Source organism: Lissotriton helveticus, chromosome 5_1 (genome assembly GCF_964261635.1).
Source record: "Lissotriton helveticus chromosome 5_1, aLisHel1.1, whole genome shotgun sequence".
NCBI classification, from domain to species: Eukaryota; Metazoa; Chordata; class Amphibia; order Caudata; family Salamandridae; genus Lissotriton; species Lissotriton helveticus.
In genome coordinates this window covers 1,949,966,721-1,949,990,056 of record NC_136065.1, presented here as the reverse complement: position 1 = coordinate 1,949,990,056, position 23,336 = coordinate 1,949,966,721, and the positions used below count along the sequence as shown (strand labels likewise).

At 42.3% G+C, this 23,336-nt stretch overlaps 1 protein-coding gene across 2 annotated transcripts in view; it reads left to right on the top strand.

Moving 5' to 3' along the window:
• Window positions 1-23,336, top strand: part of SRCIN1 (SRC kinase signaling inhibitor 1) — an 808,310-nt gene that overhangs the window by 769,011 nt on the left and 15,963 nt on the right. For both annotated transcript variants that reach the window (XM_078645611.1, XM_078645612.1), the window contains exons 19-20: window positions 5,279-6,751; window positions 14,440-14,583. In XM_078645611.1, the coding sequence (XP_078501737.1) occupies window positions 5,279-6,751; window positions 14,440-14,583 (1,617 nt within the window). The remainder of the gene's footprint in view (window positions 1-5,278; window positions 6,752-14,439; window positions 14,584-23,336) is intronic.

Sequence of the window (23,336 nt, the reverse complement as noted above, 5' to 3'; positions counted from 1 at the left end):
AGAACAGCTGGCGGAGGATCATCTGATCTTGGTCTGAGAGGAAGTTACAGCTCTCCTGCCCAAGGGGGCAACAGAAAGGGTTCCGATATCAGAAATAGGCAGTCTTTGTTATTCCTGCTACTTTCTGATACCCAAAAAGAACAAGGGTCTCTGAACCGTCAATCTCTTCCTCAGAAAGGAGAAATTCAGGATGCTCACTTTGGCTCAGGTCTTGTCTGCCCTAGACCAAGAAGACTCGTTGGAAGCGCTGGACTTGCAGGATGCCTATTTTTACATACCATGACTGCCTGTCTACAGGCGTTACCTGCAGTTCAAGGTATGCCACAAGCACTTTCAGTTAATCGTGCTACCCTTTAGCCTTACCAGCACCCCTCAGGTGTTCGCTAAGGGGATGGTGGTGGTCGCAGCTCATCTGCGCAGGTTAGGGTTTTCAGTTTTCCCCTACCTCGACGACTGGCTGTTGAAGGCGGCCTCTCCCCAGACTGTCGTCTCCCACCTCCAGGCTAAGGCGGACCATCTGCATTTGCTAGGGTTCACTATCAACGTGCCGAAGTTACACCTGACTCCTTTTCAGACGCTCCCTTTCATCTAGGCTGTTCTGGGCACAGTGCAGTTTCAGGCTTATGCTCCTGAGCAGCGAGTCCAGGATATTCAAGTTATGATACCTATGTTTCAGCCTCTGTCTTAGATTTTGGTGAGAATAACTCTGAGGCTACTGGTCCTCATAGCCTCCTGTATCCTGTTGGTAAATCATGTCATACGGCATTTCCAGTGGGCATACTACATTTCCAGCGGGCTCAGCATCAGGGGAATTCTCCAACATGGTCCTGATCTCAGATGAAACTGCATATGGCCTGCAGTGGTGGCTTACAAACTGCAATTGAGTCAAAGGCAGACTCCTCTCCCTTCCCCAACCAGACTTAACGGTAGTGGCAGATACGTCACTCCTGCGATGTGGTGACCATCTGGGAGAGGTGAAGATCAGAGAACTCCGGTCTCCAGAGGAATCCGGAGTCCACATTAAACTGCTGGAGCTCAGAGTGATTTGACTAGCATTGAAAGCATTTTTTCCCTTTGTCAAGGGGAAGTTAATGCAAGTGTTCACGTACAACACTACCACCGATGGTTGGAACAACAGCGCCTAACCCTGGTGGGTTCATCACCTGGCAGGTTCTCTGAACGCTAGGTCAGACAAACTCAGCAGTCCATGCCTAGCGGATCATGAGTGGTGCTTCCATTCGGAGGTGGCACAAGGAATGGGGAGATCCTTGGTTGGAACTTTTCACCTCCGAAGAGAACATGCCTGGGGGTAACAGAGAGTCTTAGGCACGGTGTCGATCAGGGAAACACCATGGCGCTCATCCTGCTGGATTTGAGCGCAGCCTTCGACACCGTGTCGCATTCCATCCTTATTGACTCTCTGAAATCTCTAGGTGTGGCGGGCCAGGCCCTGGCCTGGGTGGTGTCGTTCCTTAGCGACCGAACCTTTCAAGTGTTTTCCCCTAAAGCAGCTTCCACCAACTGCCCATCTACCCGCGGCGTTCCCCAAGGTTCAATTCTTAGCCCTTTATTATTTAATATTTATGTTAAACCCTTGGCGACCATAGTTGAACAGGCTGGGCTAACCTTGTTCTCCTATGCAGATGACACCCAGATTGTCTTCTCCCTATCAGGGAGAGATGAGAATAGTACCTCCGCACTCAAGTCTGGCCTCATCCTTGTGGCCGACTGGATGCGGAGAAATTGTCTCAAGCTGAATGGAGAGAAGACCGAGGTGGTCATTCTGGGTCGGAACAAACATCTCTGGGGCCCCCGTCATTGGCCCATTGAACTGGGAAATGCGCCGACACCATCCTCTGCAGTTCGTAACCTGGGCGTCATTATTGACGACAGGCTAACTATGAAGCAACAGGCCACTAAGGTTGCAGCCATTTGCTTCTCAACGCTGCGGTGGCTTCACAAGATTCTGTGGATGCTCCCCCTCTCCTCTCGCAGAACCGTAGTCCAGGCACTTGTAACATCACGCCTGGACTATGGCAATATTCTCTACCTGGGCGCAGATAAAGCTACCATACATGTGCTTCAGGTTGTACAAAATGCGGCTGCGCGCCTGCTAAAGAACGTCCCTAGACGCACTTCAGCCGCTGCCGCCTTGCGTGACCTTCATTGGCTGAGCGTCCCCGAACGTGTTAAATTCAAGGCACTCTGTTACATGTTCAAGACCAAGCAGGGTAGCGCTCCAGCTTATATTCAAGGGTTGGTAAAACCTTACAGACCCTTGCGCTCACTACGGTCGTCGGACACTGGCAATTTCACAGTGCCAAGATGTAAGCTGACAAAAATGGGAGGCCGTTCCTTTTCTATTTTGGGCCCTAAATATTGGAACTCCCTCCCACTGGCACTAAAGTTAGAGACCAACTTACTTCGCTTCCGTAGGGCTCTGAAGACACTACTTTTCACTAAGCGTAGCCAATAGTTGGTTGTGGCCTCAAGTCAGGTGCTGCACCGTCCTTTCTTCTACAGTCTATCCCTGGCGCCGGGAAACCCACTGTGGGTAGCTGTGCGCGATAAAAGCTTAAATAAATAAATAAATAAATGCAATCTCAGCAGTATTGCACGTTGGAGTTTCTAAGGCGGCTATGGCTCAGAGACGCATTTTGTCTCGAGTGGAGCTCTACCCTCCTGTACGCTTTTCCACCCATACCATTTCTGCCCAGATTTCTCAAGAAGATCAAGAATGATGGGGCCCAAGTCATTCTTTTGGCTCCGGAATGGGATCGGAGAGTTTGGTATCCAAGTGTCTTCAAATGAGCATCGATCATCCGATCAGGCTGCCCCTACGGGGGAATCTTCTGTCTCAGCATCAGCGGAGGGTGTTCCACCCGTACCTTTCAACTCTCTGCCTCCTTGCGTGGAGATTGATCGGCAACAGTTGGTAGCTTTTGACCTTCCTCCCAAAGTCTGTAAAGTTACCTTGGCAGCCAGGCGGCACTCCACCAAGGCGGAATACACTGGTCGTTGGCAAAAATGTGTATAAATTGTACTGCTAAGTTCATTGACCCTCTTTTTCTGATATTCTTCTCTTCATTCTTACCCTTGCCAAGCAGGGCTCTGCTCTGGGCACTCTCAAGGGTTATCTCTCTGCTCTGTCCACTTTCCTGCATCTGATTGACCAATCCTCTTTATTTAAGTCCCTTATTGTACATAGATTTCTGAAAAAGGCTTGAATGTATTTCCTCCTTTACCCTTCATAATGCCTCAGTGGGATCTGAACCTGGTTCTCACTTATCTCATGCGTACTCCCTTTGAACCGCTTATTAATTGTCTCCTCAGGCTTCTTACCATCAAGACAGCTTTTCTAGTGGCAGTAACATCTGCCAGGTGGGTGAGTGAGCTGCAGGCTTTTATCATCCAACTCTCCATAAATTATGGTATTCCCAGACAAGGTGGTGATTCGAAGCCGGGCCTCTTTCCTACCTAAGATGGTAACCCCATTCCATTTGGGAGAACCGGTCACCCGCCCCCGTATAATGCTCCTCCACATCCCTCTAAAGAGGAGCTGCGACTCCAACGTCGGGACCCAAAAAGAGCATAGTCGTTCTACCTAGATCTCACAGAAGTGTTCCGGGTGGACGACCAACTCTTTGTGGTCTATGTAGCAGCTAAAAAAGGCCACGCAGATGAGAAATGGACCATTTCGCGGGGTAATTCTCTCCATCAAGGTCTGCTATGCCCTGGCTAAAAAGCAGCCTCCTGAGAGCTGCAAGCCTATTCCACCAGCGGAAAAGCTGCAACCACTGCATTAGCTTGTGGTGTTCCCGTCCTGGACATCTTCAAGGCAGCAACATGGGCGTCCCTGCACATGTATGTCAAACACTACTGCCTGGACAGTTGGGTCTGCAGGGATGGGAATTTCCACCTGTTCTGTCTTGCAGGGCTTCTTAGTGTAACCAATTTGTACGCAGCCCACCCCCAGGATGGTATGGCTTTGGTATCTATTCAACGGTAAGGGATCTGCAGGTAGAAGTCTCAATCAGATGTACAAGTTACTTACCTTCAGTAACGCATTATCTGGTAGAGACAATATCTAGCTGCAGAATCCTTACAGACCCACCCACGCCTCCCTGCTCTTCAGGCACATTTTGAGGGCCAGGGTTGTTTCCCTTTCAGGGCCTTAGTTTGGACACACACTATTCCATTTACTTCACGACTCTGCAGTTCTGGTGTGGAAAGTCGTGGAAATAAACTGACATCTTCGCCCCTGTGGAGTGCCTATATAGGTGACTGCGATGTCACTTCCGGCGCCAATAACGCCAACAGTACCCAAACGAAGTCACCCGACGGCGTGCTAGAGCATTGCTCACACAACATTTTCCAGATCCAGTCTGATGCCTGGGAAATTCTAAGGCAAGGAATCTGCAGCTAGATATTGTCTTTACCATATAATGCGTTACCGAAGGTAAGTAACTTTTGTTAAGGCCTACACAAGTAAACAAGAAAAATTCACGATATGGGCTAGAATATATAATATGAAGGGCAACACATTCCTTTGGAAACGCAATTGAATTTCCATAGAAGATCAGAGACAGTCCGTCCACAGGCAGTGCTGCGTAACATGAGTAAGTAAGGGGATATTATTCCACAATTTGTTTTTTTTTAATTGCGAGTACTGCTTCGTGCGTCATAAACTCATAATTCAAACATGAATATGTGAGAGATCCAGTGCTGGAAAAGATCATTTATTTGCAACTATATTTCTCAAGTTTTCGTATCTTTCACACATTCACGAGTAACCCTAAGTCCTCCCCTTATTATGAGGGTCTTACTTAATTTTCCTTGGTTGGCTACAGAAAGCTGAGTGGCGCTAAAAGCGTCTCCACTTCAGCACTTGTGACTTTTAATAAGGAACAGTAAATGATTATTTGTTAACACTGTTGTTTTAAAATGTATTGATATGGATTTCCAACCTAAAGACAGGGAGAAATGCATGCACATTGTACCAGAGCTGGAGGACTCTAGTTCTAAGTAAGTGCCATGTTTTTAATATACGTGTCTAGCTCCTGATAGATTCGGCACGAGTATATCTCAGGTTTATAGCCTCAGTTTTCTAAGATGTACTGCCTACTAAAAACTATCCTTTCACATCTCTCCCATTAAAAATATTTGGATTCCGAAGTTCATCTTACACATTGACAGCATAATTCATTATTGATTTTAGAAGTTAAACATTCAGTCTCCAGTTCTACTAATGCCTGTTTTTTTATTATTTTTTGCTTAGGATTTGGATTCCTTACAATCTCAGCACAGAGGAACGTTTTGTCTCCCTCAGATTGTGTTAACTGAATGTGTTTCCGACCAGGTATCACCCAGTGAGCCAGACATTGAGTTAATCAGTGGTCAAGGCAGCCTTGTCTGCGTACAAAAGGCAGAGCAAAAAGGTCCGAAGGAAGAAATGTCTGCGAACCCATGTTCAGGTTCTGAGCTAAAGAATTACGCATTCCAAAGTAAAAACTCTCAACAGTTGGACCTCGAGTCAAAAAACATAGGTAGTTATGAAAATGAGATATGTTTTCATTATGACATACATGGATCATCACCCCTACCCAGCCTCTGCAAGGAGTCATCAATAGACAAAGAATGTCATCCCTCAGTTCAGTATATGGAGGCATCTGAGCAGAATGTTGATGGTTTATCAATACAAAATAAGGTTGACAGCCCCATCAGTGGCATTGTAGCATTCATCATCACAATGACCATGATTCAGGCACTGTCAAGGAAGGAGGCTCAGGAGTTATTAAGAACAGATGAGCAAAATGTTTCCATTTTAAACATTGATCTAACTCGGGGGCTGGATAGCGCTGAAATTAGAAGCCAAGAACTTTTTGTGCATTTGGACAACAAACCCCTCCTGCTTATTTTTGAAGAACCCCTGGAGCTCAGCATTGCCAACAAAGTTCTGTTATCTGTCCTCGAAGTGGATCAAGAATGTAGGCCATCAGCAGAGTTTCATAGGGAGATGGATGGTCGACTTTCTGAAACCCATTTTGTAAACATGAAAGAGGACCATTCTGCTTGTGCAAACGTAGATGGTGGTTATTTGAAACCAACAAGAGGGGATGGTCTAGAAGACATTGCTGGGTCTCCAAGCCACAAACAGCCAGTGCCAAAACCAAGAACATTTCAAGGAAAAGACCCAAAGATCTTTGTGCCTAAGCCATGCAGATTACGGGTCTCGAAAGTATTGTACAACACTTTATCACAAGCCATCCAGTCCGAAGTAGTCTCCTCCAGGAAGATGATGAATGTCCTCACTGAACAAGATAAGCTTTTGCAGAAAAATGAAACCTACAAATTGACTCTCGCAGAGGAGGTTAAAGAGGTATTCTCAGAACTGACAACAACATCTGAACCCTGCACAACAGCAGCTAGTAGTGAACTAGGCACTACATATAAAAGGCTTGATAGTCTTGAAGATACTATCCGGGCCCTTGAACTCACACTTAGTGAAATAAGTGAATACCACTTGCCTGACTATGTATCTTCTCTCAAGTATCAAGGCTCTCAGCTGGTTGGCACATTGACCCCTGACGTTGGAGATTCAGAGGCTCAGAATGTTTCTGAAAACAGAAGGGTGTCGAGCAAGCTTCTTCCTCTGGAGACCCAACAAGAGACCTTCAACAGCTCGAAGATGATGTCTTCTGTAAAGGCAAAGCCACTGCTTCTACCCAAGCCTAATATCTCTGCTTCCCAGGTGTTTTTCCACTCTGCCTGTTCCTGTCCTTTTAACTGTCATCTACAACTCCACTTTTTTCTATCAGAGAATTCTTCTCCTTAGATCCAGGTTTAAATTATTGATTCAGTCAGTCCAGTTGTAACTGAGTATCCTCTTTGTAAAATTCACTTCACTTCCTCTTTAATAAGAGCATTGATGCTGTGTATCATGGTGGAACACCCATTGGATGTTTCATTCCTTGCCTTTATTGTATATGTTTTGCCAGCATGAGATCCTCACCTGATTCTGATGCTTTAAAATCCTTCCCTGCAGAAAAGGAATTATAGAACAATTTTCTTAATCTTCTATTTTAGAATCCTTAATTCTCTCCAAATAATAGCTTGCTTCATTGTACCATAGCTACACGACACTGCTCTATTATCTGGTAGCCTCATAACTCCTGTAAAGGATGAGGTTCTGAAATGCAGTTCACAGGGTTTTCATTGCGATGCATTGAGCAGCAACGTATTATGTGCAGAGACACTCTTTGGAAAGGAAGTGTGCCTAGATTACATGAATCTTGCAAATACTAGCAGAGAGCTCTGTGTTCAGAGTCAGCATCAATGTGAACACAACATGAAATCGTCCAAATATTTGATATTTATTTTGTGAACTATTTGTAATTCTCTAACCTTTCATCAGATCCTAAACAATGCTGTGGACAAGAGCATATGCATATAAAAACAGACCAAGGAACATTGATATGCATTGGCCAGGGCCTCACAGCAGGTTTGTTTGCTACTGGAAATAAAGGTCTCCCGTGTAGATCTGAGATCTGAAGGCTTTGTATGACATAATCTTAAAGTCTCCATTTCAAACAATGGGGCATCTATTCCCACCCAGCTCTGCTCCGGTAATTTCTCTGATGCGGAAGAGGAAGTCTCTGTCATAGCAGCACCAGGATGGCAACCATGCCTCTCTTAGCATACAGTGGACATGCTTTCTCTTGTCTTTCTTGCTCCTGTATATCAAACTGTACTTTAATAAACATTTCTTAGTCTGTCAACTCCTTAAAAGTGTCTAGTGCCTATTGTTCCTCTGGTCTTTATTCTTCATTTGATCTTTCATATCTCAAATGGGGGGTGAGGAGAATTGTGTTTGTTTTCCTGCTGTAGCGTTGCTGTTTTTTTATTTTCCAGTGGATCAGTTAGCTGTACACTTGCTTGAGTCAGAATTGTAATTCACTAGTAAGTTAAATCTGCTGGTTTAACCAAAGAATTGGGTGTATTGTTAATGGTGAAAGTTGCACTGTTTTGTTAAAAATCCCCATAGGTGAAGCCATCCGTACTTCAGAAATCTGCTTCTTCGGATGGCTGAAAAGCCTTAGGCTTGTATAGATGCTACAAAAGGCCCCTATGCAGTTGATACTTTAGAAGCATGTAAACAGATACCTTGGAGGCACCTATGATTATATAGAAAGATATCTTCGATGCCTATTGCATATACTTCAAAGCCATCCATGATGAAGATTAAGGTTTAAACTACCTCGTTTAAAATAGATTTTCTGAGTGTCTCTTCTTAACTTCAAAAAGCATCCACAAAAGAGAAGATCCCGCCCCATGATTAATTAGATGTTCAAAAACATGGTTACATTCATTCAAATGTTTCAAAGATCCCTTCCCATAACTATGCTATAGACCCCCACCTAAAATAGGATGTAGCTAAAAGCCATTCCACACAATCAACTCTTCCTATAGGCCATCACCTGCAACCATATCTTCCTACCGGCCACCATCTGCAATTTGGTGGTTCAGAAAACTACTACTCGCAATGAAATGACCCTAAAGAGCTCCACCCACAATCTGATTTCCTTTAAGGCCCATACCATGTATGTCTAAATGCTTCAACACACAATTCAGAGTCCCATTGACCACCACCCGCAAACAGATAGACCTAAAAACCTCTACTGCAAAATAATAAGAGAGCTACCTATAGTAGGCTTCGACTACCATTAGCCGTAGAATTGTGGAGGTTGATATTCATAATGAAATTCTCTTAAATGCTGGTACTCTTAATTAGATGGCCTTGTAGACCACCAACCTTAATTAGATGGCTCTAGAGATCACCTTCCATTATTAGATGCCCCTGTCAGTGTATATCTACAAGTACTTATTCTTCTAAAAACACTAGACCTAATCAGAGGATCTCGAAGGCCAACACCTTTGATAAGATGGCCATAAAGACAACTAAGCAACTTAGGGCGAACAAAGCAAACACAAGGAGAAGATGAATGGAGCACTGAAACTTTTCAGACACTCACCCCCAGTCACAGATCTGGGTTGAATCCATCATTGTTCTTTAGCTCAGTTTGCCACCTCAGTTCAGACTCAGCTATATGCAAATCTGTCTTGACCCTATGCCTCATGGGAGAAGTCAAGGCCAAACTGCCAAGCCTGGTCTTCCCTGAACAGGAAACAAGCATCCTGGTACCGGTTTCAGGGTAACACCACTCATCAGCCAGCCAGCTTGAAACCAGTGGCAACGTGAGCAAGGGACCAATGTCTGGGCATACCCTGCCAACTTAGGGTGAACAAAGCAAACACAAGGAGATGATGTACGGAGCGCTGAAACTTTTCAGACACTCACCCCCAGTCACAGATCTGGGTTGAATTCATCATCCTTCTTTAGCTCACTTTGCCACCTCAGTTCAGACCGAGCTATATGCAAATCAGTCTTGACCCTTTGCCTCATGGGAACAGTCCAGCCTGAACTTCCAAGCCAGGTCTTCCCTGAACCGAAAACAAGCATCCTGGGACCGATTTCGGGGTAACACCCCTCATCAGCCAGGCCAGCTTGAAACCCATGGCAAAGTGAGCAAGGGACCAATGTCTGGGCATGCCCTACCAACTAAGGGCGAACAAAGCAAACACAAGGAGAAGATAGACGGAGCACTATAACTTTTCATACACTCGCCCCCAGTCCCAGATCTGGGTTTAATCCATCATCGATTTTTAGCTCACTTCGCCACCTCAGACAACTACCCATAAAAAGACACTCCAAAAGGATGCCTTGCATATTGAAATCATTCTAAAAACGTATGTTCATAATAACATGATGATGAAACCAAACACCTTTAATCAAGGGTCCTTTAGGCACATCACTCATAAAGAATATCACTGACACAGTATTGTGGTAAACAATATCTTGACAAAAATATTGTCAAAAATATCGTTTACCACAATATTGTGATCCTATACTTATAATGGTAAGTACAAAAATAGTCCAAACATAGCGATTTGTTTTTAATATAAATAGTTTAAAGGAGAAAATGTTAATATTTTAATATATAATTTTAATATGTAAAATAAATATACTCTACTAATATTTAATACTATATTTAACCCTTTCCATGCGTAGGATGGCCCCCGGCCATCCTACGTCACTGTGGGCGTGTGTGTCGGCCGTCCGGGGGCAGTCCGAATCGCGCACGCATGGAATTCGCCCGCACCGCTGGGGACTTCCATGCGCATTCAAGGGGATAAACATATACTTATATAAACACACAAACACACATACATTTATATATATGTGTGTGTGTGTGTATAGTGTAACATAACACAAATATTTCTTTTACATTATTTTTATTTTGTTTATATTTTACATTTATTACTATGAAAGTATATATATATTTAATAAAAAATAGGTATTTTACACTATTTTTTTATTTATTTAATGATAGGAAAATATATATTGATACATATATTCGCGCCAATAAATTTAAAATATAATTAACATTAATATAATGTCAAATAAATATTTTTATCAATTCGGTTACTTTATATAAATAAGCCGCCTATTCCATTAAACAAAAGGTTGCCCTGTTGGAGATGCCACACTCGAGGAGCAGCAATCCAGGCTTTCCACACAGCTTCCCCTGACCAGGAATCTGCGTCTGGTCCATTCGCTGAGATGCCCCGCCGCTGTTGATGCGGATTCACGCTGCCTGGAATTATGAGCGGTGTCAGAATCGGGGGGGGGGGGCGGCCTTGGCTGCTGGTAAATATTGGCAGCAATTTTTCTTTCCACCCATTGGCAAAACATTGTGATACGGATTTTCAGAGGAACACACTTGGATAAAATGCACTCAAGGTTTTATAGCATTTGAACTTCAACTACCAACATGTTCCATTGCCTACACCCGCGGGGGAGGGACCTGGAAATTTAATAAATCATGTGCTTTAACCAAGCCTCCTGTTATCCGTAGTAAGCCAGTTATCAAGGGCAGGAAGCTGCTTGAAGCGCGTTTGGCATTGCAAGGAAAGCTGTGTGGAAAGCCTGGATTGCTGCTGCCGGTGGTGCCTTTGTGTCTAAACCCCTCCGAGTGTGGCATCTCCAACAGGGCAACCTTTGTTTGATATATATATATGTATATATATATATATATATATATATATATATATATATATATATATATATAAGCATATATATATATATATATAAGCATATATATATATTTAAGCAGATACTGATCGAATAAATCGAGTTTGGATTCAGATTCATGGTGTCAGCGCCTTCTTTAAATCGGACAAGTTTGGCAAGATTGAATATATATATATATATATATATATATATATATATATACACACACAAACAATAAAAAAGTGACTAAGAAAAAATAAATATATTAGCTAATGTAAACAAATAAAATATAAAAAATGATAATCCAAAAAACACATTGTCCCAAAATATTATGAACATTAAAATAAATGTAAAACTAAACAAATATTGTACATTATTAAAAAAAATAAAACAATTCTATAAACTGTAACTAGCAGTTTGAAAACTTATGAAAGTCTAAGAATATTAAATATATTATTCCCACTTCACTTATGCAATGCTAGGTAAGGTATTGGATTTCGGAGGGTATTAATGCACTATTCCCACTCCAGTCGGTGCAACAGTAGGAAAAGTGTTAGATTTTGGAGGGATAAACTTTACTATTCCCACTCCAAGAGTGCACCTATAGTGAAAGTGCACTGCAGAGGGGTGGAATTAACTATTACCACTACAAACAACACAACAGTAAGGAAAGTGTCGAACTTCAGAGGGTATACATTTACAATTCTGACCCCATACAGTAGGGAAAGAGTTGGATTTTTTGCAGTGGTAACATTTACTATTCCTCCTCCAGTCATTGCAACAATACAAACAGGGTTGGACTCTGCAGGGGTAAAATGTACTATTCCCATCCAGTCTGCGCAACAGTAGGGGAAGTGCTGGATTATGATGGTGAAATTTACTATTCCCACTTGAATCTCTGTAACAGTACGGAAAGCATTGAATTTTAGAGGGATAACACTTACTAGTCCCACTCCAAACAGCAAAACAGTAGGAAAAGTGTTGAATTGCAAAGAGGTCTGTTTATTTTACTATTCTAAAACAGTCTAAACAAGAATAGGAAAATTACTTCACTTCAAACACATTACATATATAAATAATGCTTCAAATGTAGAACACATAATAAACTCTTAATATAATAATTATTTACCATTTATATATATATATGTAATAAACAAAATTAATCAATTTAAATAATTATTATTCAATCAAATAATTATGAATTAATCAATATTTTCAATTTTTTATTCGTGAACTTCCCACCCTTTATTCCTACAAACGTAGTAGCCCGCACCTAAAGTATATTCTTCCATAATTTACATATTTAATATCAAATAATTACCAATTTATAATTCATTGTGAAGTTTATTACATAATTAACTTACCAGCCTAGACCCCTACAAACCTACAACTAAAATATAAATAAGTGTTCCATAATTTAAATATTTCAAATTTAATCAAATAATTAATTTAAATTAATGTATTAACTTCCCACCCTAAACCCCTACAAACCTAGCATCCTGCAACTAAAATATCAGTAACAAAAATCATTGTTCCATGTTTTACACAACTAAAAATTAATTTAAAAATGAATTCAATATCTTTAATAAATGATTAATTATTGTTTAACTTAGCCCCTAGACCCCTACAAACCCAGTACCCACAACTGAAATATATAAGTAAAATAAATAAGTTCCATAAATTACATAATAAATCAATTAAATAATTATTTGACAATAAATAATTAATTGTTAATTATTTCTTAATTAACTTCCCACACTATGGCCGCACAAACATAACAGCCTGCAAATAACATATAGCAAAAATGAATCACTATAATATAATTTACATACTAAATATCTATCATGTAATTAAATAAAATGTATTAAATCATAATTAACTTCCCACCCTATCCGCCTATATACCCAACAACCTGCTATGAAACTATAAATTACCATAACAAATAAAAAAATTCAAATTCACTTAAAATTGCAATCTATATTTAAACAAAATAACCTTTGCATAAACCATAATAGCATATTACATTCATATATCTACTAAAACACATTCAAGTAATTTAAAAAACGATATATTAACCACTATATTATAGAAGACGATAATAACAACATCATTATTTAAAAGAATTTTACGAACTATATTATTGTCAACAATATTTGTGCATTGCAATATTTACGTATCACAATATTCATTTGCTGATATTTTTGCCTCCTAATATTCTTAAATCAATATTTTGTCCAAACACTTCATATACAAAAGTCACAAATGCTGCCACTCATAAATGAGTAGCTCGATATGTCAACATTTGTTATCATGTGGCCCTAAAGGCTACCACACATAATCATTTGCTTCTGAAGATTGTAAACAGATACTGAAAAATATCATTACTCATAGTAATTTATCCTTAAGGCTGCCAAGTTCATTAATTGATTATCACCTATCAACAAGTGGCTTTAAACAATGATATCAATAAAGAAGTGCAACCAAAGTTTGCCACCCATTATTAAATGACTCTGATGGCTGGCACTTACGTTTAATCCTCTAGACTGCCACCTTCCTTCATTCTTTCCTCTTCGCTGGTTCCAGCTGCACAGCTTTCGGTGTGCTATACAATCTCTTAAAAGCATCCCAGTATCTTTAGTCCTGTTATTGTTTCCTGTGTGCTCATTGAATTCTTCATGACATAACACCAGTTACGTCATTCACCTATAATCAGATCAGTTGAAAGACCACCACACAGGATCAGATAGGTTTACAGACCACCATCACTGCACACAATCTTTGACTGCTACTTGTAATCAGACAGGCATTACTATAATTAAATGATCCTAAAGATTGCCAACCCTCAGTAAATGTTTCTAAAGACCATCATTTATTATCTTGTGACTCTAAAAGCCAGCATTCATTTTCTCACGGTTCTAAAGATTGACACTCCTAATTAGACACATTAGTATATATTACTCTTCTCAGCAGGTTTCTAAATATTGCCACCAACTTTCTATTCCTTAAAGAGTTCCACACACCAACAAATCTTGAAAGAGCCCTATTCTCTTCTGTCTGAACATATGGCATCAGAGCATAGCCAGTGTAATCCAGTGTATCTGTACTGCCACAAGGAAGAGCAGATTGTCAATAGAATGTAACATATATATACAGTGATGAGATGTTTTTACACATACTCGGGCACAACTGGGGATAGCAGTACCATCTTCCATACCTGACACAAGTCTATTGCAACCTACACCAAGAATTACAGATTGAAAACATGTTTTCAAATTCAGTTTCTAACAGTTTCCTTTTTTCCCTGACAGAGTGGGGGCGTATCTATACCAGCGATGAAGATGGTGAACCCAGCAGCATCAAGACTGAAGGCTGTTCAACAGCAAGCCAGTCCTGACAAGAGCAAGCACATTAAGCAGAGAATGGAGTACATGCGGATCCAGGGGCAGCAGCAGGTAGTTTATCTGTAGAGAAGGTGTTCCTCCTTAGCAATAGGGTCTAGTTGAGTGGCAGTTTTTTCTTTTCAATGGGAGGACAAAACTGAGTTGAGATGGGTGCGGAAAGCAGAAATCAATTAACTTTCCAGTTTCACAGCTCAAAAGTCCCAAGAATCATTGTCTAGGAATATAAATCTCGAGACTTGCTTCCATCCTTTCTCAATCAGTGCTTAAGACACTTTTGATGGACATTTGGAACCACAGCACTAGAAAACTGTTTCCCTCCTGGAAATTAGAAAGTTGTAATTCCCATGACTTGTGTTACAATGTACCTTTAGACGTAGAAGTCAGTGTTTTCCATGTGGTTTACGCTGGAACTGGTCCTTCTCTTCAGTAGAGAACTCCAATCCTTTCATGGTTATGTTAAATTAGCTTAAGCCTCACCAAATCCCCTTTTATTTCACTTGGATGGGGGGGGTGTTATATCATGTCTCTCATCTCTCCTCATGTAACATCGTTTAAGTTCTTTATTTATTGCTCATCCGGTCATAATACATATCAGTTATGTTCAAGGCCTCGCCATCGCCCAGTCTTAATGGAGGTAAATAGGATGTCCTGATCGCATCATTGTCCAATCTCAAAAAATCCCGAAGGAAGGTTACAACCTAACAGTTTGCCAATCTCAAAACTTATTGCTAGAATTATAATGAAATGAAAATAGGATTTCTAAAGCGCACTAATACCCGCGGGTGTCTAGGCGCTGACACCCGCGGGACACAGCATATCCCTCATTAATTCTTATAGCATATCATTGGCATATTAATGCTCATATTGTTTCATCCCAGTCTTTCCACTAGGGTGTTAAGGCTTAATCCTATTAATCTCCAACTGATGACACTATAAAGCTACAATACCAATTCATGTAATTTATTCAGTCCCAGCACCTCTTGTTAGAAAGCGGACAGCCTTTCCCTCATTCTATCGCAGTTCATATTACTCGCATCTTCTGACCTACCCTTCTTCCTATCCTAATACATGACTGGTGAAAATGAACCCATATTCTTCAGATGACAGGTTGCTGTATTGTGAAGTGTGTATGTTTGTGAGACTTGAATTTGTTGTCTGACTAGGTCTCATCTAATTGCAGGACAGTTCAACATAACAGTAAGGCCCATTATTCACCCAATCTCTGTGTACTCAAAGGCATATCCCTTAATCACGGAACATGCCATCTAGAATTATGGGGATTTATCTTGTCTAAACCCTGTGTATGCCACCATCTTACTGGTAAATGCAGTCCACTCTCTTCTATGATGTATAGGCTTTGCAGGCTTCTACAGAGATCATTTTTCCCCAGCTCAAACTCAGTTAAACATTGAAAATCTGGGTGCCTTCTGTCCACACTCTGGCTTCTCTGGCTTCCACATACCCAGTCTCACTTACAGTGCAGTCAAGAGTGGCGGTCATTTCACTTTGTTCTGGCACAATGCAATGATGTGTGCCCCTCTTGGAAATGATTCCTTTTTTCTCTTTTTTCCCCAAGAGTTAGCGTATTCTTTTCATCATCGTATTTTCTTTGCAATCACAGGTATATCTCAGGAGCTTATTTCTGAATTCATGAAATTTGGTAGTCTTGCATGACCTTAAGGGTTTCTTTAGTTCGAGTCCTTTTGCAGATTACACAGGGGTCAGAGGCATAGGTTGTTGGGTCCTTGCTTCAGTGTTGTTTAACATGCCCTATAGTTGCACTCCCTGGGATTACTTTTCCCATGTGGTCTACCTGAGCCTTATTTGTTTGCTCTTTGACCTCCTGCATGCCTCTTCTACGAGGCGGGTCCTCCAATCCTCCACTCACTATGAATGTAAGATCTACATTAAGCTTTGGGTGTTTGTCGCCATAACTACCCAGAACGATTTCATCATGGGTGTACTCCTAAGGCGAGTGACTCACTCTCTTCTGCTACTCCTTAGGTGTTGGCCTTATGGTCTTAAGCCCATAGCAGTTTTTGTCTCAAGCACCAGTTGAGCTTTTTAGCCTCTCAGACCTTCCCTGTGCCTCTACTGCTCTACCATCTGGCTGTCTTTAGGGGCCGATTACTGGAGTATTTTCCACCTGAAGAGCCCCTGGACCTCATTTACCCCCGTTAGTTTTGGATGATGACTTGCGGGCATTGCTGATCCTGCGCCCCAATCTCCCCTCTGGTATCATCCATGTTAACCTTACTCATGTTTTGTCTGGTGCTAACCTCTAGTGCCTTGAGGTATTCCTTATACAAACATTGCATCTCTAAATGTTGGTTCAGTAAATTGAGGAATCCTTCTCAAGGCATATGGCAGAGTGCAATCATCAGTAGGCTAAAGCATTCTTAGCAGGTGACAAGTTATCTCCAAGCACACAATAAAAATTAAGTTAGAAAAAAACGTGTGTGTACTCCCAAGGAATATGCTGAAAATAATAGCCTAAATGTTATCCCATGCTTCAAAGGTCACCTTTTTACCTTATCTGGGTATCATGGAAGTATTTGTAGTGTTATAGGGATTCTGCACATACACAGAACTATGCGCAGGAAAACAGGACCTCAGTGTGTAGAGGCTTATTCTTCCTACCGCCAGAGTACCCAAAAACCCAGAACCGACTAGCTATAGTGTCTCATTCGTTCTCCTACGTAATCACAAAGCTACAAATGATTAGACAACCCAAAACACAACACTTTTGACTCTCTCAGGAATCATGGTAGCAAGACTTACCCTATCGCTCGCTCACAAGTTCTTGTCCACAATAAGAATTGACAGAGTCACTTTTATAGTTTAAAATGTTTATTTTAACTTTAGTAGTCTATAATGCAGTACACGAGCCACTATCAGCAGCAAAACATATAATCCTAAAACAGTTAGCATTGTAGCAAGTCCATAGACTATGAAAGGGGTTGGAATTGTATGCAGACTGAGGATAAAGGATTATAAAGATTAACCACCCTTCCCTTGGAAAGAAGTTTTATTATATAAAGAAAAATCTCTGGGCTTTGTCAGGAGAACACATACTTTAGTGCCTAGATGGTAGTTTTACATCATTGGAACTGCATAGATCTTCTCCCTGGAAAGGTCCCTCTCGAAGTGTTTGTTAAACCAACATGCATCCCCATAATATCAAAGCACGAGTTTCCAGCAGTTGCAGCTGTGTAGCATGTTTTGTCTAAGTGCTAGGGGCTGATCAGAAAAAAATAACAAGGGGCATTGTTTATCGACTTTGCACTCCGTTTTCAGACTAAACTCCAGGAACAGACAGAGAACGCAGAAAGCAGACTGTTCTTATGTGAAAAGCACAAAGAGAGTCTTGTAAAATAAAGTCATGTAGTGTTGTGTGCAAAAGCAGCATCATGGCACCAGAGCTCATGCTAACTTAGCAATGTCGACAATAACCCTTACGGCCATATGCCGGTAGAAATGAATAACTTGGAATTCTTGAGACAAAAACAAGTTTTTAAATTCTTCCAGAAACTTTAGTGGTCCTTCTTTTAAAAAAAAAAACATTTATTGTAGTTTTTGAAAAATATTACAACCAAGCAATGAGTGAGGTGCAAGAGGCTCCTTCCATGTCGGATCATAAGCGTTTTTTGTTTTTGACAAATAGCAAACATTTACTGTCATTCTACATAAAATGAAGACAAAAAATAAAACTAAGAAAGGAAACAACTACAATGGAGCAATTTTAAACAACAGGAAGTAAAAAATTCCCAGACACTAGTTACAGTACAGCATTGTCCCGGTCCATTAACTTAATACCATCACTGTTACAGTCTTTGCATAGTACTCAATATAGAGGTATTTCAGTAAGATTCTGTGCCACATCTCACACAAGCGTGTGAAGTCGTTAGGTCCATTTTAGATAATAATTTTGGAGTTCCATAGACCCTATGTAAATATTTAAAATGTAACAATTTGTGTCTGTAATTACTAGAAAAGTATTGCATCTGGGAGCAGCAGTAACACCATATATCAACGGTGATAGTGATACCCAAGTCATGTTCCTAGGATGTGCGTGCTTTAATGCCTACTGGTGGGCGAAGAGAGAGAGATAAATGGTAAATGCGTGAAACTAAATGGGCGCTATCCGGCGAGGTTATGACAAGTGTGAGTGGTGGAAAGTCATCTGGTTCAGTTGACGTAACTAGCAATGTCTTTAATAAAGAGTTACGAACTCTGTGAATCAGAAACTGTCCATGTATGTAGTAGCTCCATGGGCAGTCAACTCGGCGGTCGAGCATGGTCTGGATTTGCAAAACAGATCACCCATTTTATGTAGTCGAGCTTGAAGTAGTGTTCTCTTAGTTAACGTTTCCATAGTAAGGGGTATTGATGGTTTATCTGCCAATGGTAATTGCGGGGAGTATAGAGATGTGTAGTGCAGATATCTCCGCAGCTTGGTCCATGCCCAACATGTTGTGGGGACTGTTTGAATTTCCGTGGGTGTCCCTGGGGTAATAATGTCGATAATGAGTGGGGATATATCTGCGATCTATCACGTTTTAGATATTGCAGTCTTGTGCCTGGATGATACCTGTAGTATGTAAAGTGGACTTGGGCTACCAAATAGTATAGATAAAAGTCAGGGATCCCAAATCCCCCTCGTTCAAATGACATGATTCATGTGGTCCAGTTCACTTGCGATTGTTTACCCACCCAAATTAGCCGTATTAGGAGCGAATGGAGAGTATTAAAAAGAGTCACCTTCATCATTATAGGGATATTTTAAAAAAGGTACAGAAAACGTGGTAGCACCACCATCTTTATAATAGCAATTCTACCTGCCATAGAGAATGGCAGTTTTGTCCATTTATTAATTTGTGTGTCGAGCTTGTCAATTGCGGGTCCATAGTTTTAGCGGATAACTTCGGGGGCGCTAAAATGTAGATAGATGCCCAGATATTTAGGTGGATCACTGCACCATCTCAGAGGAAACTCGAGATCACCCGGAATGGTGGCAGGAGTCAATGGGAATATTTCAGATTTCGTCCAGTTAATGACCCAGCCCGAATGCACTCCAAAACGGACTACCTCTCATAATAGAGGGGGCAGATTCTCTGTAGGTTTACGCACAAGTAACATCACGTCGTCTGCGTAAAAAGATGCGATGAGTGGGCCAGCATGTAGCTGCAGTTCACGGTGCAAATGCCATTCCTGAATATGACGAGCAAGCGGGTCCATAGCTATTATGAATAGCAGGTGTGAGAGTGGACATCCTTGCTTGGTGCCACGAGTCAAGCCAAACTGAGGTGTGATCATACCGTTCACTCTCAGGCAACCGGAGAAGAATATAATAAGTGAGCCAAATTAAAAAAAAAACAATGGGAATCCCTAATTTTTGCATTACGGCATACAAAAAGGACCATTCTAAAGAATCAAATGCCTTCTCGGCGTCCAGCATTACTGCTGCCGCCAGCAAGGTAGGTTCCATTTGATTTATCACCGAAAAAACAGTACGTAGATTTAGCGTCGTAGATCGTCCAGGGATAAACCTGCCTGAAAGGGGCAAAGTGTGGTGTCAACTAATAGTGCCAGTCGGGTAGGTAGTATTTTAGTAAGGATTTTATAGTCGTGATTGAGTAGAGATAATGGGCTTTAGGACTGGCACTTATCCTGCCTGTCCGGTTTAAGTAGCAATGCGACGATAGCCTTGCGCATTGTTGGTGAGAGGGACCCGCTCTGTAATGCACCGTCATATACTTCCAGGAGGCGGGGAGCTAGTTCCTCTTGATTGGCTTTGTAAAAATCCCCAGAGAGTCCATCAGACGCTGGGGCACGGCTGCTAGCTAGATCTTTTATTGCAGGTTTTATTTAGTCTGTGTCAATGGGAGCGGTAAGAAATCCCGCTGTCCCTCTTCAAGCCACACCATAGCTATCTCTTGTAGATAATCAGTGAGGGCCCGTCCGGATGGCGGGCACCTTGTCTGATATCATTTCATGTAGTAATCCAGAAAAGCCTTATTGATGTCTGTGCCTTGCGTCAGTGAGTCTCCCATGTCAGTGTCTAAATGCGTCACAAATGTAGATTGATACTGTGGTCTAAGGAGATGGGCAAGTGTTCTTTTGGATCTCTCCCCATTTCCGTACATTCGTGCCCCGGCATTCTTTCCCATATATTTGACTTCACGAATAGCAGCCTCAGTGAATTTTTCAATCTTTTTCAAGTCATTCCGAATGGAATGCAAGACACCAGCATGCTTCGAGATACAAACACCCTGAATAAAGGCCTTGAAGGCATCCCAAAGTGTTAAGTTGCGAATCTACAGATCCATTGTTCAAGTCAAAAAATTCTGCAATGGCGTTTCCAACCTCACTGCGAAATACTGAGTCTAGCAGAGCATTTGCAGGGAACCTCCATAATGGGTGTTGTTTGGGTATTGATGGATAAGCAACTGCCAACAAAACTGGGACATGATCAGAAATAGTGCGAGTGAAATATTCAACCTTCCGTACCTTTAACAGAAACTGTGGCGTGAGATACCACTGATCGATTCCGGACCAGGTGCCATGTGGGGCTTAGTAAAAGGAGTAGTTTCGAGATCCAGGGTAGTTAACACACCAAGGGTCCGCCAACAATGCTGACCGTAAAGGCGAGAAGGTCCATAGTGGCTTGCAGTTTTGTGACTAGGCCTGGTCCAGTAGTGTCATTAGTAGGGTCCAATGTGAGATTAAAATCCCCTCCCATTAGTATAGTGTCCGAGTTGAGTCGGTCTATGTGTGAAGCTATTGTGAAGAAAAAGTTGAGTGAGCAAGTTGTACCGGCATACACCCAAGAGATCCCTGCACTAATAGGAATCTACCTTCCAGGTCTGTCACCACTGAAAATGGTGTGAAAAGGAAGTGAGCGGTGAACCAGGATACATACCCCCATGAGTAAGTGCTATAGCAAGCGAAGTATCGGTTCTGCCCCCATGATGCTGCAAACCAGTGATTAGGAAGGGGCGTGTAGTGCGTCTCTTGAATGAAAGCTATCTGGATGGAGTGCCTTGTTAAATAGGACAACACCTGTCTACTCTTTTTTTGGAAATGAAAGTTCCCTAACATTCCAGGACAGGCATCTAATATGTAAGTCAGTAGTGGTGAAGTCCCTTGTACTCATTTTATCACCCCAGCCCAGTTGAGTATGACTGGCAAAAGTGGACCGTAGAATGTCATGCTGTACAGAGTAATATACTCCAAACAGATAACAGAACTAAAGAAAAACTACCAAACATATACAACCCAGTGTAACTCTCCCCTTTCCCCCATCGGATACTCAAATATTTGTCACCCGGTGAATCCCAAAAAGATAATGAGGAACGCAGGGAGAAGGGAAGGAGGGGGAAATGGGGAAGGAAGCTATAGGAAGGAAGGCAGGAGATCAGCCTGAGGGGTAATGGCAACGCTCCGATGGAGCCATCACGAACCAGGATAGTAACCGCTGAAAATAATGTCTACTCAGCCAGGTTTTACCGCATCAGGGTATGTCCATTCCATCGAAGGCGATTGCAGTCTAGCCGCATGTAAGGCCTCTGGAACCTGCAGTTACGCCAGGACTGTTTGTACGTTACTGGTCTGGAAGAAGAAGCCAAGCTACTTGGTCACGACCTGGCAACAGGTTCCGTACAGCCTCAAGCGTTAGGATCGAGTCGGCCATCTTTGTCTTGTCGCTGCAATGGCTGCTGGTGTTTTTTTCAAAAATCTGGTAGCTGCGTCCGGCGTGTCAAAAATGTGTGATTTGTTTCCAATCTGCCTTGGAAGTCTGGCTGGGTATAGCATTGCATATCTGTTTGCCTTCTGAAATGAGCATTTCACGTCAGTGTATTTGCGGTGGGCTTCTTGCACCAAGGGTGTAAGTTTTTGATCGGTTGTCCTGAGCTTCTTGGCATCCGGTAATATCATCTAGACGGCTGATAAGAGTGTCCAATTGGGCATCTATAGAGTGAAAACCCACCTTCAGCTCAGCCATATTTGCCTCCGCTCCCTCTAGCGGTCCCTGCTCTGTGTCGGTGGTTCCGTTGGTAACCTTTCGCCTGGGGGTCTTTCCCCCATCAAAGTTTAACTGCCACTGCTTTGGGTCGTTCCGGCCCATGTTGAAGGCCTCCTGAAAGAAGAGAGGCGCAAGGAGCTTATTGCCTGCAAAAGGGTCAACTATATGCTATGTGAAAGGCAGGCGGCAGTGGTACGCAGACTGTAAATCAGGGCTGTCGCAGCCCTTTAGATGGGGTCAAGCTGTGCGTAGAGGGCACAATCAAGCCAATTCAAGAGGCCAGCCTGGTTTATTTCCTGGGCCTATGTTTAATTATCAGCTAGTACTACGATGAGGCTGTCAAACAAGATAGGGGTGAACGTGAATTTGTAGGCATGCGAAGATGGAAAAGCCAGTGCATGGGGCTCCCTATGCGTGAAGGGCCATGCGTCTCAGTTATGCCATGGAATCAGGACGGCATCGGGTGCCGCAGGGAGGTGCACGTTTAATTGTCGGTTCCGTTATGGACTCTGCAGGTCGCGGCTCTTACCCCCAACACATTGAGGGCAATCATGCCGTTTCCACTACCACTGCAGTGTGTGCACCCCACGGTTTCTGCAGGTCATGCACTCCGCTGCTATCCACAAGTCAATCGGGGGTCACGTTACAGCCGGGGCCGTCATCCAGTGAGTTGTTGCGAGCCTGGCAGTCTGCCAGCGCATCCGTCCGTTCCGAGCCCCGCCCTTAGGCTCACCCGAGTCCCCTGTCGACTCAGGCCTCCGAGGGCTACGTCGGGGTG